This window comes from Carettochelys insculpta, chromosome 15 (genome assembly GCF_033958435.1).
Source record: "Carettochelys insculpta isolate YL-2023 chromosome 15, ASM3395843v1, whole genome shotgun sequence".
Lineage (NCBI taxonomy): Eukaryota > Metazoa > Chordata > Testudines > Carettochelyidae > Carettochelys > Carettochelys insculpta.
The window spans coordinates 38,693,180-38,705,192 of NC_134151.1; the positions used below are offsets into that span (position 1 = coordinate 38,693,180).

Consider the following 12,013-nt stretch of genomic DNA (forward strand, 5'->3'; position numbering starts at 1 on the left):
TTGCAGACAGGGGTGGGAGTCAGAGGCTGCACTGCCAACTCTCCTGGCCACCGCTCAGTGCTGTGGCCAGCGGCTGTTTTAAACAGGTCAGTTCCCTGGTGGGAGGGTCCATCCTCAGCTGGAACTGAGCCAAACCAGGGCTGGGGCTCGCCCAGTCTGTCGGGGCCATTATTTTGCCAGGTGCAACGTTGCACCCAGCTGGCCTGACCTCCTGCTGTCGCACCAGCGGGGCAGAGTCGTGCCACGTCTGGAAGTACAGCTAGGCCTGGGGCACCCAAACACCTCACCCAGCACTAGCAATTGCTGGGTGCGGAGAACCCCACGCTGCTGTTACCTGCAGTGCCGTGCTGGGAGGCCCCACCGCTGCACCCAGCCCTCAGCGATTTCCACCGGCGCCGCAAACCAGCTGTGGCTCCTTCACCACCATGCTGTGTGCACCCCAGCTGGGGCCCAGCCCCAAGCAGTCACTGCAGCTCCAGTGTTCCCCGAGAAGTCACGTGCCAGCTCCGACCCCACATGCTGCAGCTAAAGCCACAGGGCTGGGACAATTTGTCATGGGATAAGAGGGAACGTCCTTTTGTGGACTGAGAACTGGTTAAAAGACAGGAAACAGGGTAGGCACAAATGGGAAATTTTCCGAATGGAGAGGGGTAACTAGTGGTGTCCCCCAGGGTCAGTCCTAGGACCAATCCCGTTCAACTTATTCATCAATGATCTGGAGAAGGTGGTGAGCAGGGAGGTGGCAAAGTTTGCAGATGACACTAAACTGCTCAAGATAATCAGGGCAAAGGCAGACTGTGAGGAACTTCAGAAAGATCTCAGCAAACTGAGTGACTGGGCAACAAAATAGCTAATGAAACTTAATGCAGGTAAGTGTAAGGTAATGCGCACTGGAAAAAAATAACCCCAACCACACTTACACTTTTGTAATGCCGACAGAACTGGCTTGCCAGCCCCAAGGACAGAACCTGCGAGCACAGGGTCCAAAGCCCTGCGCTCTACCGCCGGAGCTAAAAGGCAGCCAACTCTCAGCTGATGCTGTGGAGCAGAGATGAGGTCTCAGTTCCTCTGGTTATTACACTATGATAGGGGCTAATTTAGCTACAACTAATCAGGAAAGAGATCTTGGATTTATCGTGGACAGTTCCTTGAAAACATCCACGCAGTGTGCAGAGGCAGTCAAAAAGGCAAGTAGGATGTTAGGTATTATTAAAAAAGGGATAGAAAATAAGACACGGAGTATCTTATTGCCCCTATATATATATATATCTATGGTACGCCCACATCTTGAATACAGTGTACTGATACGGTCTCCTCACCTAAAAAAAGACACCCTGGCACTGGAAAAGGTTCAGAAAAGGGCAACTAGAATGATTAGGGGCTTGGAACAGGTCCCGTATGAGGAGAGGCTAAGAAGACTGGGACTTTTCAGTTTAGAAAAGAGGAGGCTGAGGGGGCACATGATGGGTGTGGAGAAGGTGAATAAGGAGAAGTTATTTACTTGTGCCCATCATACAAGAACTAGAGGACACCAAATGAAATTAATGGGTAGCAGGTTTAAAACTAATAAAGGAAAGTTCTTCTTCACTCAGCACATATTTAACCTGTGGAACTCCTTGCCAGAGGAGACTGTGAACACTAGGACCATAACAGAATTTAGGAAAGAGCTAGATAAATTCATGGGAGTTAGGTCCATAAAAGGCTATTAGCCACGGGTAAGAATGGTGTCCCTGGCCTCTGTTTGTCAGGTCAGGAGACAAGTCGCTTGATCATTCTCTTCAGTCCACCCCCTCTGGGGCACCTGGCACTGGCCACTGTTGGCAGACAGGCTACTGCGCTGGATGGACCTTTGGTCTGACCCAGTATGGCCATTCTTATGTACAATCTGGCAGCCCAGCCCTTCCCTCTCGAGGGCCAGGCAGGGGCACTGCCAGGGACCTCAGCACAGTACTGCAGCCTGTGTATTTGGGGAAAAGTGTTGGGCAAACGTCAACATGGTTTCTGTAAAGGGAAATCATGTCTTACTAATCTATTAGAATTCTTTGAAGGGGTTAACAAAACATGTAGACAAGGGGGATCCAATATAGTATACTTGGATTTCCAGAAAGCCTTTGACACAGTCAATCACCAAAGGCTCTTGTGTAAATTAAGCTGTCATGGGATAAGAGGGAAGATCCTTTCATGGATTGAGAACTGGTTAAAAACCAGGAAACAGAGGGTAGGAATAAATGGTAAATTTTCTGAATGGAGAAGGGTAATGAGTGGTGTTCCCCCAGGGTCAGTCCTAGGACCAATCCTACTCAACTTATAAGTGATCTAGAGAAAGGGGAAGCTGTGGCGAGGTGGTAAAGTTTGCAGACAAGACTAAACTGTTAAAAATAGTCAAGACGAAAACAAACTGTGAAGAACATCAAAAAGATCTCACCAAACTGAGTGACTGGACAACAAAATGGCAAATGAAATTTAATGTGGATAAATGTAAAGTAACGCACATTGGAAAAAATAGCCCCAAGTATACAATCCATATGACGGGAGGTAAGGGATAATTTAGCTAGAACTAATCAGGAAAGAGATCTTGGGGTTATTGTGGATAGTTCTCTGAAAACATCCACGCAGTGCGCAGCGGCAGTCAAAAAAGCAAATAGGATGTTAGGAATTATAAAAAAAAAAAAAAAAAAGGGATAGAAAATAAGACAAAGAACATTTTACTGCCCGTTTATAAAACTATGGTACGCCCACATCTTGAACAGTGCCTCGAGAGCACCTCAGGAAAGGTATTTTGGCATTAGAAAAGGTTCAGAAAAGGGCAACTAACAGGATTAGGGGGTTTGAAATGGGTCACAAATGAGGAGCGGTTAAAGAGGCTGGGATTTTTCAGTTTAGGAAAAAGGAGACTGGGGGGGAGATGATAGAGGTGTATAAAATCATGGGCGGTGTGGAGAGGGTGAATAAAAAAAGGTTATTTACTTGTTCCCATAATAGAAGAACTAGAGGACACCAAATGAAATTAATGGGCAGCAAGTTTAAAACTAATAAAAGAAAGTTCTTCTTCATTCAGCACATCGTTAACCTGTGGAACTCCTTGCCAGAGGCTGTGAACACTAGGACTCTAAGAAAGTTCAAAGAAGAGCTAGATCAATTCATGGAGTTTAGGTCCATAAAAGGCTGTTAGCCAGGAGGTAGGAACGGTGTCCCTGGCCTCTGTTTGTCAGAGGCTGGAGATGGATGGCAGGAGACATGACGCTTGATCATTGTCTTCGGTCCACCCCCTCTGGGGCACCTGGCACTGGCTGTGGTCGGCAGACGGGGTGCTGGGCTAGACGGACCTTTGTCCAACCCAGTAATGGCTGTTTTTGTGGGGGCCACAGTGCAGAGGCTAATGAGGCTTCTGGGGGGCTGGCATTAGCATCCCAGCTGCCTGACAGACAGCAGCCGCTGCAAATGGGGGACAAGCTGCATTGGTAGCTGACAGTATGGCTGATGGAACAGCCTAATAGCAGCACGGCAGAGGCCCGAGAGCAGCACATGAACCTCATGCGAGGCAACACGCATGTCTCATGGGCTCTGAACACGCCCAGCCCTGCAGGGTGCACACACATGACCTCCAGGACCCGACCTAGCCCAGCTTCTGAACACAAGCTGGCTGCACACGCCACTTGGCCTGCTGGTTCCAAGTGCACTGTGCCCACCCCGACTCCAGCCCCAGCGGCCAAAGCAGGGTACAAACCTTCAGCGGCCCTCAAGCCAACAGGCAGAAGGGGAGCCGAGGCACCGAGCAGCACAACCATTCCCCCGAGGTCACACACTAACTAGCAGAGACGTGTGCAGACCACCTCTCCGCTGTCCTGGCTCACAGCTCTCCCTCTCCTAGCATCTGGGCCCGCTCCCCTGCAGTTTAGTATGAACAGCACAGAGGCCCCCAGAGCTGTATGCCCCCCACCCGCTCCCCCGGCCTACAGGCACAGAACAAATTGCATCCCCCGCACCCACAACCAGGGCAGGTACCAGCGCAGTGAGATCTGTATCCAGCAGTCCTGCTCCCACTGGGATTACCAGCCTACCAGGCCTCTGCCCAGCCCAGGGCTGCTCCCCAGGCATGGGAGAAGGCAGCAGATTCCAGCAGCTCGAGGCACACCCTGGAGCACCCACACACCGTCGCCAGGCTGGGCGTAGGTACGCAGGGTCGCACGCCAGAAGCTGCAGCGTTCAGGGCTTGGGCTTGCCCAGCGGCAGCGCAGACTGCACCGTGCTGCCCCCTGCTGGCACCTGCCCTCAGAGCCACGTGCTCAAGGCTGGCTCGGCCCTGCTGCCGGGAGCGCACCGCCACCCACCCCTGCCAATCTTGTAAGCGAGGACCTGCGTCTCCCTTCAGCAGAACGCCTCAGAGCCACTCGTCAACGAGAGCAAGGCTAGCAGGGGGCACTGTACGGAGCAAACGGGGGGCACTGGCAGGCAGCTGCTCCTGGCTCCCCAAGACCTGGCCTCTCCCAGCAGTGGGCACTGTGGGGAGGAGGGGGTTCCCAGCTCCTCTGTCCTTGCACTACAGGTCTTTGCTGCCCAAGGCACAAGCTCCTGCAGCCCCACTTGCTCCCAGCTTTTCTCTGAGGCAGCTGCTACAAAGAGTGCCCGCAAAGCTGTGGAGAGACAGGCCCCTCCACAGCGGCTGCTGACCCACGGCCCACCCCAGCCAGGCTCCCCTTGTCCGCGGAGGGCCAGAGACAACCACACTTCTGGGGAACTATGGCAAACGGCAGCGCTTGGTTCCTGGACACAGGGTGGGCCGGGAGAACTGCACTGCCAGTCCCTTGTCACTGCTGGCAGGAGGTGCCCACTGCCGCAGAGGGCAGCGCGGGGGGAGGAAGGCTGCAGGGCAGGCACAGCTTGGGCCATTAGCATTTGAAGAGGTGCGGCTGCTGCCACTCCTCCCTTGGGCTGCAGTTCCACCAGCTAGAAGCAGCCCCAGCCCTGCCCAGCTCAGGCTCTGGAGCACTTAATCCCACAAGGCCTGGGAGGTGCCGAGAGCTGGGGGGGCAGCAGCTCCCTGCTAGCGGGAAATGCCGGCAGCACCCGCTGGCTGCTGAAAGCCATGGTCCGAGAGGAGCACAGTACACGGCCATCACAGCTGCCAGCTGCTCCTAGCAGGGGGCTGGGGAGAGAGAGCCAGAGCAGCTGGCTGGAGGAAAGGGCTGGCACGTCTAAGCCGGGGATGGAACCTCCACTTAATTTAACTGCTGAAATTCCCCCCCAGCCTCCATGCGCCATCCCCAATATGCCCCAACCAGGCTGCAGGAGGAAGCCCCAAATCACTGGACTCTCTCCCTGGGGCCGTGTGTGGCCCGGAATCGGTTCTCTTCTGCAGGCCAGGAGCCCCTGGGAGAAAGAAGGTCCCCACCCCTCGTTTAAGTCCAGCCACCACCTCCGCTCTCGGCTCGGGCCCAGATTTTGCCCTGGTGCGTACAAGCCAGGAACGCGCCTGCTTGGGTCGAACAAGCCTGGGGAGATGAGCCGCCAGCCTGCCCTGCCACGCAGATAGCACAACGGGGACACCCTGCCCTCTAGTGTAAACATGGCACAGGACCAGTCTGTGCAAGACACCGGGACCCCAGGCAGCCTGGGTGGATATTCTACCGGGAAGGAAGGGGCCAAGTTCCAACCCAGGCTCTGGCAGCCCCAGAAAGAGCAGGCTGAGGATACGGACAAGGCACAGGAATGGACCCATAAGCCAGACTCCATACCCACCTCCATGACCGAGAGCAGCCCGGGCCTCTCTTTGCAGCAAGATCCATGGGCACACCTCTGAGTGGGGGCTCTCGGCATACCCCTGCCTAGCCCCTTGCTAGCTGGGAAGTGCTTGGAGATCCTCTGGGAGGCCATGGAGCAGGTGGCTCATTCAGCACCTGCCAGTGGGCTATAGAGGACCACACAGACCCCTAGCCTCTGCAGACAGCTGGCCGATGGTACAGGGCAGACACCCTGCAGAGCAGCCGGCACCAGCCTCTGCACACACCATGCACTGCAGACTCCCGGACAGCCAGGCCTGCCTCTCTTTACCGAGAGATTTATCAAAATTACAAAAAGTCATACAAAAAAGACCCCCTCCCCCAAGTCATACCGTGCCCCTCGCCCAGTAGTTTCACCTCCGTCACTGGCGCACGCAGCGCAGGCTCAGCCGCCCACCCCGGTCTGGGCACATACCAGCCCAACACAAAACCCTTCTCCAAAGGGGAGGGATGCACTGGGGCCTGCTGAGGAGACAGCCACGCTGCTGGGAGTGGGGCTTGGGAAGGAAGAGGACAACCATGAAGCTTATGCACAAGCAGTTCTAGCAGCAGAGGGGTCAGCCACTGCCGGCTAGGTCCTTTTGGGGCAACTACAGGCTGGGGCTTCTTTTCCAGAGAGAGTCCATCCTGAGCAGTCAGATTATGGGGACTGTCCCTCTCTGGCTACCAGACTTGTGAATGTGTCTCTCTGCCTCCTGGCGGTGAAGGGGAGAGACAGTCCTGAGACAGGCAGAGGGAGTGCATCAGCCGCCTCTGTGTTCTTGCTAGGCTGAAGGCTGCTGTGTACAAAGGCTCCTGAGTACAGGGTGCTGGCAGAGGAGGACGGAGCTTCCTTATCGGCAGAGGGAAAGCTTTGGCAGTACAGAGCCCTCCTCACTGCCCCTTCTCAGGGACCCATTACGCGTCGTTGGGGAGGCCGAAGAGCTTGACGGTGCCTGCCTCCCGGCTGCTGTCATATTTGCCGTCTTTGTCATCGCAGGCGAAGGCCAGCAAAGGCCTCTTTGGGTGCCAGGCCACGGTGAAGGTGGGGGACTCACACTGCACCTCCCATAGCTTCTCCCCTGCAGCAAGAAGGACAGTACCCATGAACCCGGCCTGGGGCAGCTGCCGGGGGGGGGCAGTGAAAACCCACCTTCCACATTCCTCTCCTGAGGTGCTCTGAGACACGGCAAAAGACGCCGTATAGCTTCCTAAAAAAGACTGCAACCAACAGGATCCAGCCAAGCCTGCTGCTGCAGGCCCAATGCCCACTCCCCTACACACAGATCCTCTCCCTCCAGCCAGACCCCCCCGGCACCCGCCGCTCCTCAGCGGGGCCCTGACCCTGCACCATGGTTACGAGGAGTTACCTGTCTCCACTTCAGCAATGTCGATGAAGTGATCCTCAGATGCCGAGGCCAACATCTTCCCATCATGGCTAAAACTCAGCGTTCTCACGGGCCAGTCCAGCCTGCAGCACAGGGTGAGGAGACAGTGAGAAATCTCCTGTCTCAGAGCCGGGCTGGGAAATGCACAAGGGCAAGGTCGCCTACCTAGAAAAGCACCTCACGCACACCAGCTCGTCCACGTCCCACAGGCTGACCAGAGCATCTGCGCTTCCCGTAGCAAAGTACTTCCCCATGGGGTCAAACTTGATGCAGATGCAGTTTGACGGGTGCGCATTGATAGACTGAATGGGCTTCAGCTCCGGGTAGCTGCAGACAGACAGGAGAGAGCAGGGAGAAGATGAAAGAGCCCATTCATCAACAGTGCAGGGCCCAAGTGTGATGGAGTGGGGGATGCGTGTGACAGTCAGGTCGGACATGTGCGAGATGGCAGAGCAGCTCCCAGTGGCTAAGGATGACCCCTGGGGCTGTAACCTAGGCTGGCAGGTAACACCTCTGTCCTGAACAAAGAACAGGGAGGAGCCCAGCTGGGTTTGAAACGGAGGGGCAGTTGGAAGCTGGGGGGAGAGGGAGGGAAGGCAGCCAGCCTGGCGAGGGGAGAAGCTACACCCCAGCTGGGGGGGCCCTCGGGCTCCTCTCCCCAGGAGGGGTTGGAATGACTGTCTCTGCCGGCTGTACTGACACCTCTGTGCTGAGCTGGGCCTCAGTTGCCTCATAAACTTCCTGTTCTGCCTGCTGAGTGAGAGTCACTCCTGCCTGCGAATGGGGTGCAGTACTTGGGGAACCCTGAACCTCAACACACCAAGCACCCTCCACAGAGGGAGGCTGTGTGCCCTGACCATCACCACATCAGTATGCAGCTGGGCTGCCAAGCCAAGAGCTTCTGCACTGAGCATCAGTCTACATGGGCTATAGCAGCTGAATCACTTCTGATGGTGCCTGTCCTACAAGGACACAGCACTGTAAGAATGGCCAGACCATGTCAGCCCCTCTAGCTCAGTAGCCTGCCTTCTGACAGCAGCCAACACCAGCTGCTTCAGAGGGAATGAGCAGAACAGCAACTATAGCGTGATCTGCCCCATTGTCCAATTTCAGCTTCCGGCACTCGAAGGCTAGGGACACCCAGAGCATGGTGTTTGCTCCCCAGACCATCTTATCCAGCAGCCACCGATGGACCTTGAGAGTTGTGCAACCTTTGCACATGGCAGGCAATTCACTGTGTGGTTTCCCTGGCTCATCACAAACCCCACTACCTACACAGGAACTCCCCGAGTTACAAACTTCCAACCAACCAGTATTTGCACCCAGAAACACTTGCCTGCAGCCTCAGGCAGGGACGTGATCGGGATTTAGGGGACCCTACACTGTACTATTCACAGTGCCCAAGTCAACATCCCTCCTCAGCAAGGAGGGCTAGGGATCAAAGAGCAGCAGACTCATTAGGAAGCTCTCAGCCTTGTCTACCAGCCAGCTTATCTCAGCACACGGGCCCCAAGCAGGCCACGCTATACCCCTCAGCTACTGCCAAGGCTATCAGTTTGTACAAGAGTCATGACAAGGAAATAACTGAGTGCAGAGACCCAGACAGAGGGCACAGGGCAGGAGATGTAAGAGGCAGACAGCCACTAGAGGTCAGGCCAGGAAGTACCTGAGGATGTTGATGCAGCCATTTCCATTGGTGAGGAAGAACATGTTGTTATCATTGTTCCACGAAATCTCATTCACCTCAAATTTAAACTGCTCCTCGGCTTTGGAGCGATGTGTTTTGGCATCAATGAAGGTGACCACATCGTCCTTATTCCCCACCGCAATGGTCTGGCCATCAGGGCTCCAGCAGATATTAATGTTCTCCCCTGGGAGGGAAGAGAGTGCCTCAGATCCTATTGTCACCCAGCCCCATTAACAAGGGCAAGAACCACTCAGATGCTACAGACAGACTTCTGTATTTTTAACCCGAGACCCATTTCTGTCCCCACAAACCTTGTGCCTTAAGTAGCAAAAACAATGACAAGTTTAAAAAAAAAAGACCTAGCTTTGCTTGCTTACCTGTTCCATAACTACACATGTTTTATGGGAAATTAACAAAACTGTGGCTTCAAAACAAAGCATCACAATTACTTCTGTTGCATGTCTCTTGCCAGGCCAAATCTCCCCGCTCAGCCATTGCTCTATGCTAAAGTCATTCAACAAATCGTTACAGATTACTGACACGGGTGCTGGAACAATTTGTGTAGCAGGGGTGCTGACAGCCATTGAACTATACTGTAAATCATAGGCTATACCACAATGCTACAGATCCTGGAACTTTTCCTTGCAACAAGCCCGGTTGCCAGCTTCGTCCATTTATCTATTCTGAAGACATCATCACTGGACCTAACTATGTTAATTACAGAATTGGGGCACATTCTCCTGTTCCTCAGCTAACGCCCCATATGCCACCACGTGCCAACAATGCCCACAACCATGTATATAGGACAGACTGCAAACGCTCTTTGCCAAAGAATGAACGGACACAGAGCAGACATCAAAGATCTCCAACTACACAAACCTGTCAGGCAGCACTTTAATAGAGTGGGCCATTGTGTTATGAGCTGAGAGTTTGTGTTCCACTGAAAAGAGACTCTAACAAATGTCTACAGAGGGGATGCTCAGAACTAACATTCATATTCAAATTGGACACATTAACACGTGGTTTGAACAGGGACAGCAATTACCTGACCCATTAAAAGGCCTCTTTCACATACTTTGAAGTTCAACCTAATTCTTCACTCCCCCGTCCCCACACCCATCTCTCCGCTCTTCTGATTTGCCAACTTCGATAACAATTTTTGGACCTCTGTGCTTTATACATTGAGTCGGTTCTGGTATGGCTGTGATCTGAAGAAGCGGGTCTGTCCCACAAAAGCTCATCATTAAAGTACTACACAACAGCTGTTTTATTTTGATAGAACACAGACTACCACGGCTCTCTCTCTGTCACTTCTGTAAACCCCATATGTGAGGGAAATCACTTCAAGCCAGGGGATGCTGCAGCATCCTCAGCACCTATGTACTGACTGGAAACAATACAGACCCTAACTTTAGAAGCAAAGGTACATCAAAAACAGAAGAGTCTGAGCAAGACTCAACTTTTCCCCCAACCTCTATCCCTTCACCCTGGAGCCACACATACTAGAGAGAGTTTCTGACAGTCTAGGACCAAGTGCACCTCTGTCAGTGCTAACATGCACACGTTCAACACTGCTCAATGTGGCTAATCCTGGGTACACACACAAATTCTCCCTGAAAACGGTATCATGTATGAATAGTAACAGAGAGGTGGCTGTGTTAGTCTGTACTCCAACAAAACAAAGCAGCAGAAATGGAGCACTTTAAAGACTAACAAAGTGATTTATTTGGCCATGAGCTTCTGTGGGACAGACCCACTGAAGAAGTGGGTCTGCCCCACAAAAGCTCATCACTGAATAAAGCAGTAACACGTATGGTTATAATTTGGTACTAAAAGCCAGAAAGACGCAGCTGCCATAGAAACGTGATGTAAAGCGCTCAGAGTTTCCCTAATTCACTCGCAGTCCACGTTGGGAGCAGGATGCATTTGCAAAAAGGAGCAGTATTTGTAACTCTGCTGAGATGTGCTGGCTCTTTGATCTCCTCGCATTAGCACCTACCTTTGGTGTTCACAGTAGCAATGCACTTCGTGGTGCGGACATCCCAAATACGGATGGTTTTATCTCCAGATGCAGTAACAAAGAGGTCTGGGTTACTCGGGTGCCAGCACAGCTGATCCACGCTGTCTCCATGGCCACGGTAATTGTTCTCCTTCACCTAGAAGTAGGTGACCCCCCCGCCCCATAAGCCATCAGACAACCAGGCTTAACAAAGTGCTGCCACACGCCTTCAGGAAACCGGCTTTACACAAGTGCCCGCAGCTGTTTACTCTCCGTCTTCCCAGTGAGGTAAGAAAACACTCAGTGCCCCACTTTGCAGAGGGGAACCTGAGACCCGGGGAGACCAAGCCTGGCCCAGGATCACACCGAACGCGTGGGGGGGACTGGGAAGGCAAACCCGCATCTCCCACTTCCCCCAGAAGCGGGGGCCCAGCACGCTCCCGCGAAACTGCTTCCCACCTGCGGGCAGCCAGGGGCCGCTTCTGCCGGTGCGCGTGTCCGTGCCGGGCGCCCGGGACGAGCCCTTGAACACCCGCACGGACCGCTGCCTGGGGCTGACGCCGCGGTGCCAGCAGGCCCGAGGCGCTGGGACTCCCCCCGCCCCAGCCCGCACAGCGGGAGCCCGCGCTGGCCCCACGAGGGCACGGCGGGGCGCCGCCCGGGCAGCCCCAGCAGCCCCCCCCGCCCGCCCGGGCTCTCTGCGGCCACCGGGGGGGCGGGAGGGACCCGGAGGCAGCGGAGCTCGGGGCCAGGAGACGGGAAAGCGGCGGGGTGGGGGGGCGCAGTTCACCGGGGTACAAGGAGGGGAGCGGCGGGGACACGGAGCAAGGCCGCGGCGGGCCGCAGCGGGAAGGCCCCGGCGCCGCTCACCAGCCGGTCCTTCTCCAGCACGAAGACACTCGCCGTCTTGTCGAAGGAGCCCGAGGCGAGCCGGCGGCCGCAGCAGCTCCAGGCCACCGAGTGCACCTTGGCGCCGTGCGCCGGGAACTCGCGGCTGCGCGTGTTGGCCCGGAACAGGTCCTGCATGGCCAGCACGTACGGGGAGAGCGCCATGGCAACCGACCGGCCGGGCCGGCAACCACTTCCGGGGCAGCGGAGGCCGAGGCGCCGGCCCGGCCAACCTCTGCCCCCGGAGGGCGCGCTCCGCTTCCGCTTCCGCTTCCGGGGCGAGGGGCGTCTC

At 55.0% G+C, this 12,013-nt stretch overlaps 1 protein-coding gene across 1 annotated transcript; it reads right to left on the minus strand.

The window, feature by feature from the left end:
* Positions 1 to 3,960: 3,960 nt before the first annotated feature.
* Positions 3,961 to 11,978, minus strand: THOC3 (THO complex subunit 3). Its single transcript, XM_075009968.1, has 6 exons — positions 11,704 to 11,978; positions 10,834 to 10,990; positions 8,814 to 9,018; positions 7,313 to 7,474; positions 7,130 to 7,230; positions 3,961 to 6,841 (listed from the first exon to the last, which is right to left on the minus strand). The coding sequence occupies exons 1-6, from the start codon at positions 11,884 to 11,886 to the stop codon at positions 6,678 to 6,680; spliced, it is 972 nt and encodes a 323-aa protein (XP_074866069.1). The 5' UTR covers positions 11,887 to 11,978; the 3' UTR covers positions 3,961 to 6,677.
* Positions 11,979 to 12,013: the final 35 nt, after the last annotated feature.

Excerpts from the sequence above, each read along its gene's own strand:
- THOC3 (XM_075009968.1), bottom strand. The coding sequence starts at position 11,886 with ATGGCGCTCTCCCCGTACGTGCTGGCCATGCAGGACCTGTTCCGGGCC. Across the intron at positions 7,475-8,813 it reads GGCTGCATCAACATCCTCAG|CTACCCGGAGCTGAAGCCCA; the intron begins GTACTTCCTGGC and ends GTCTGTCTGCAG. Across the intron at positions 7,231-7,312 it reads TGCGTGAGGTGCTTTTCTAG|GCTGGACTGGCCCGTGAGAA; the intron begins GTAGGCGACCTT and ends CCTGTGCTGCAG.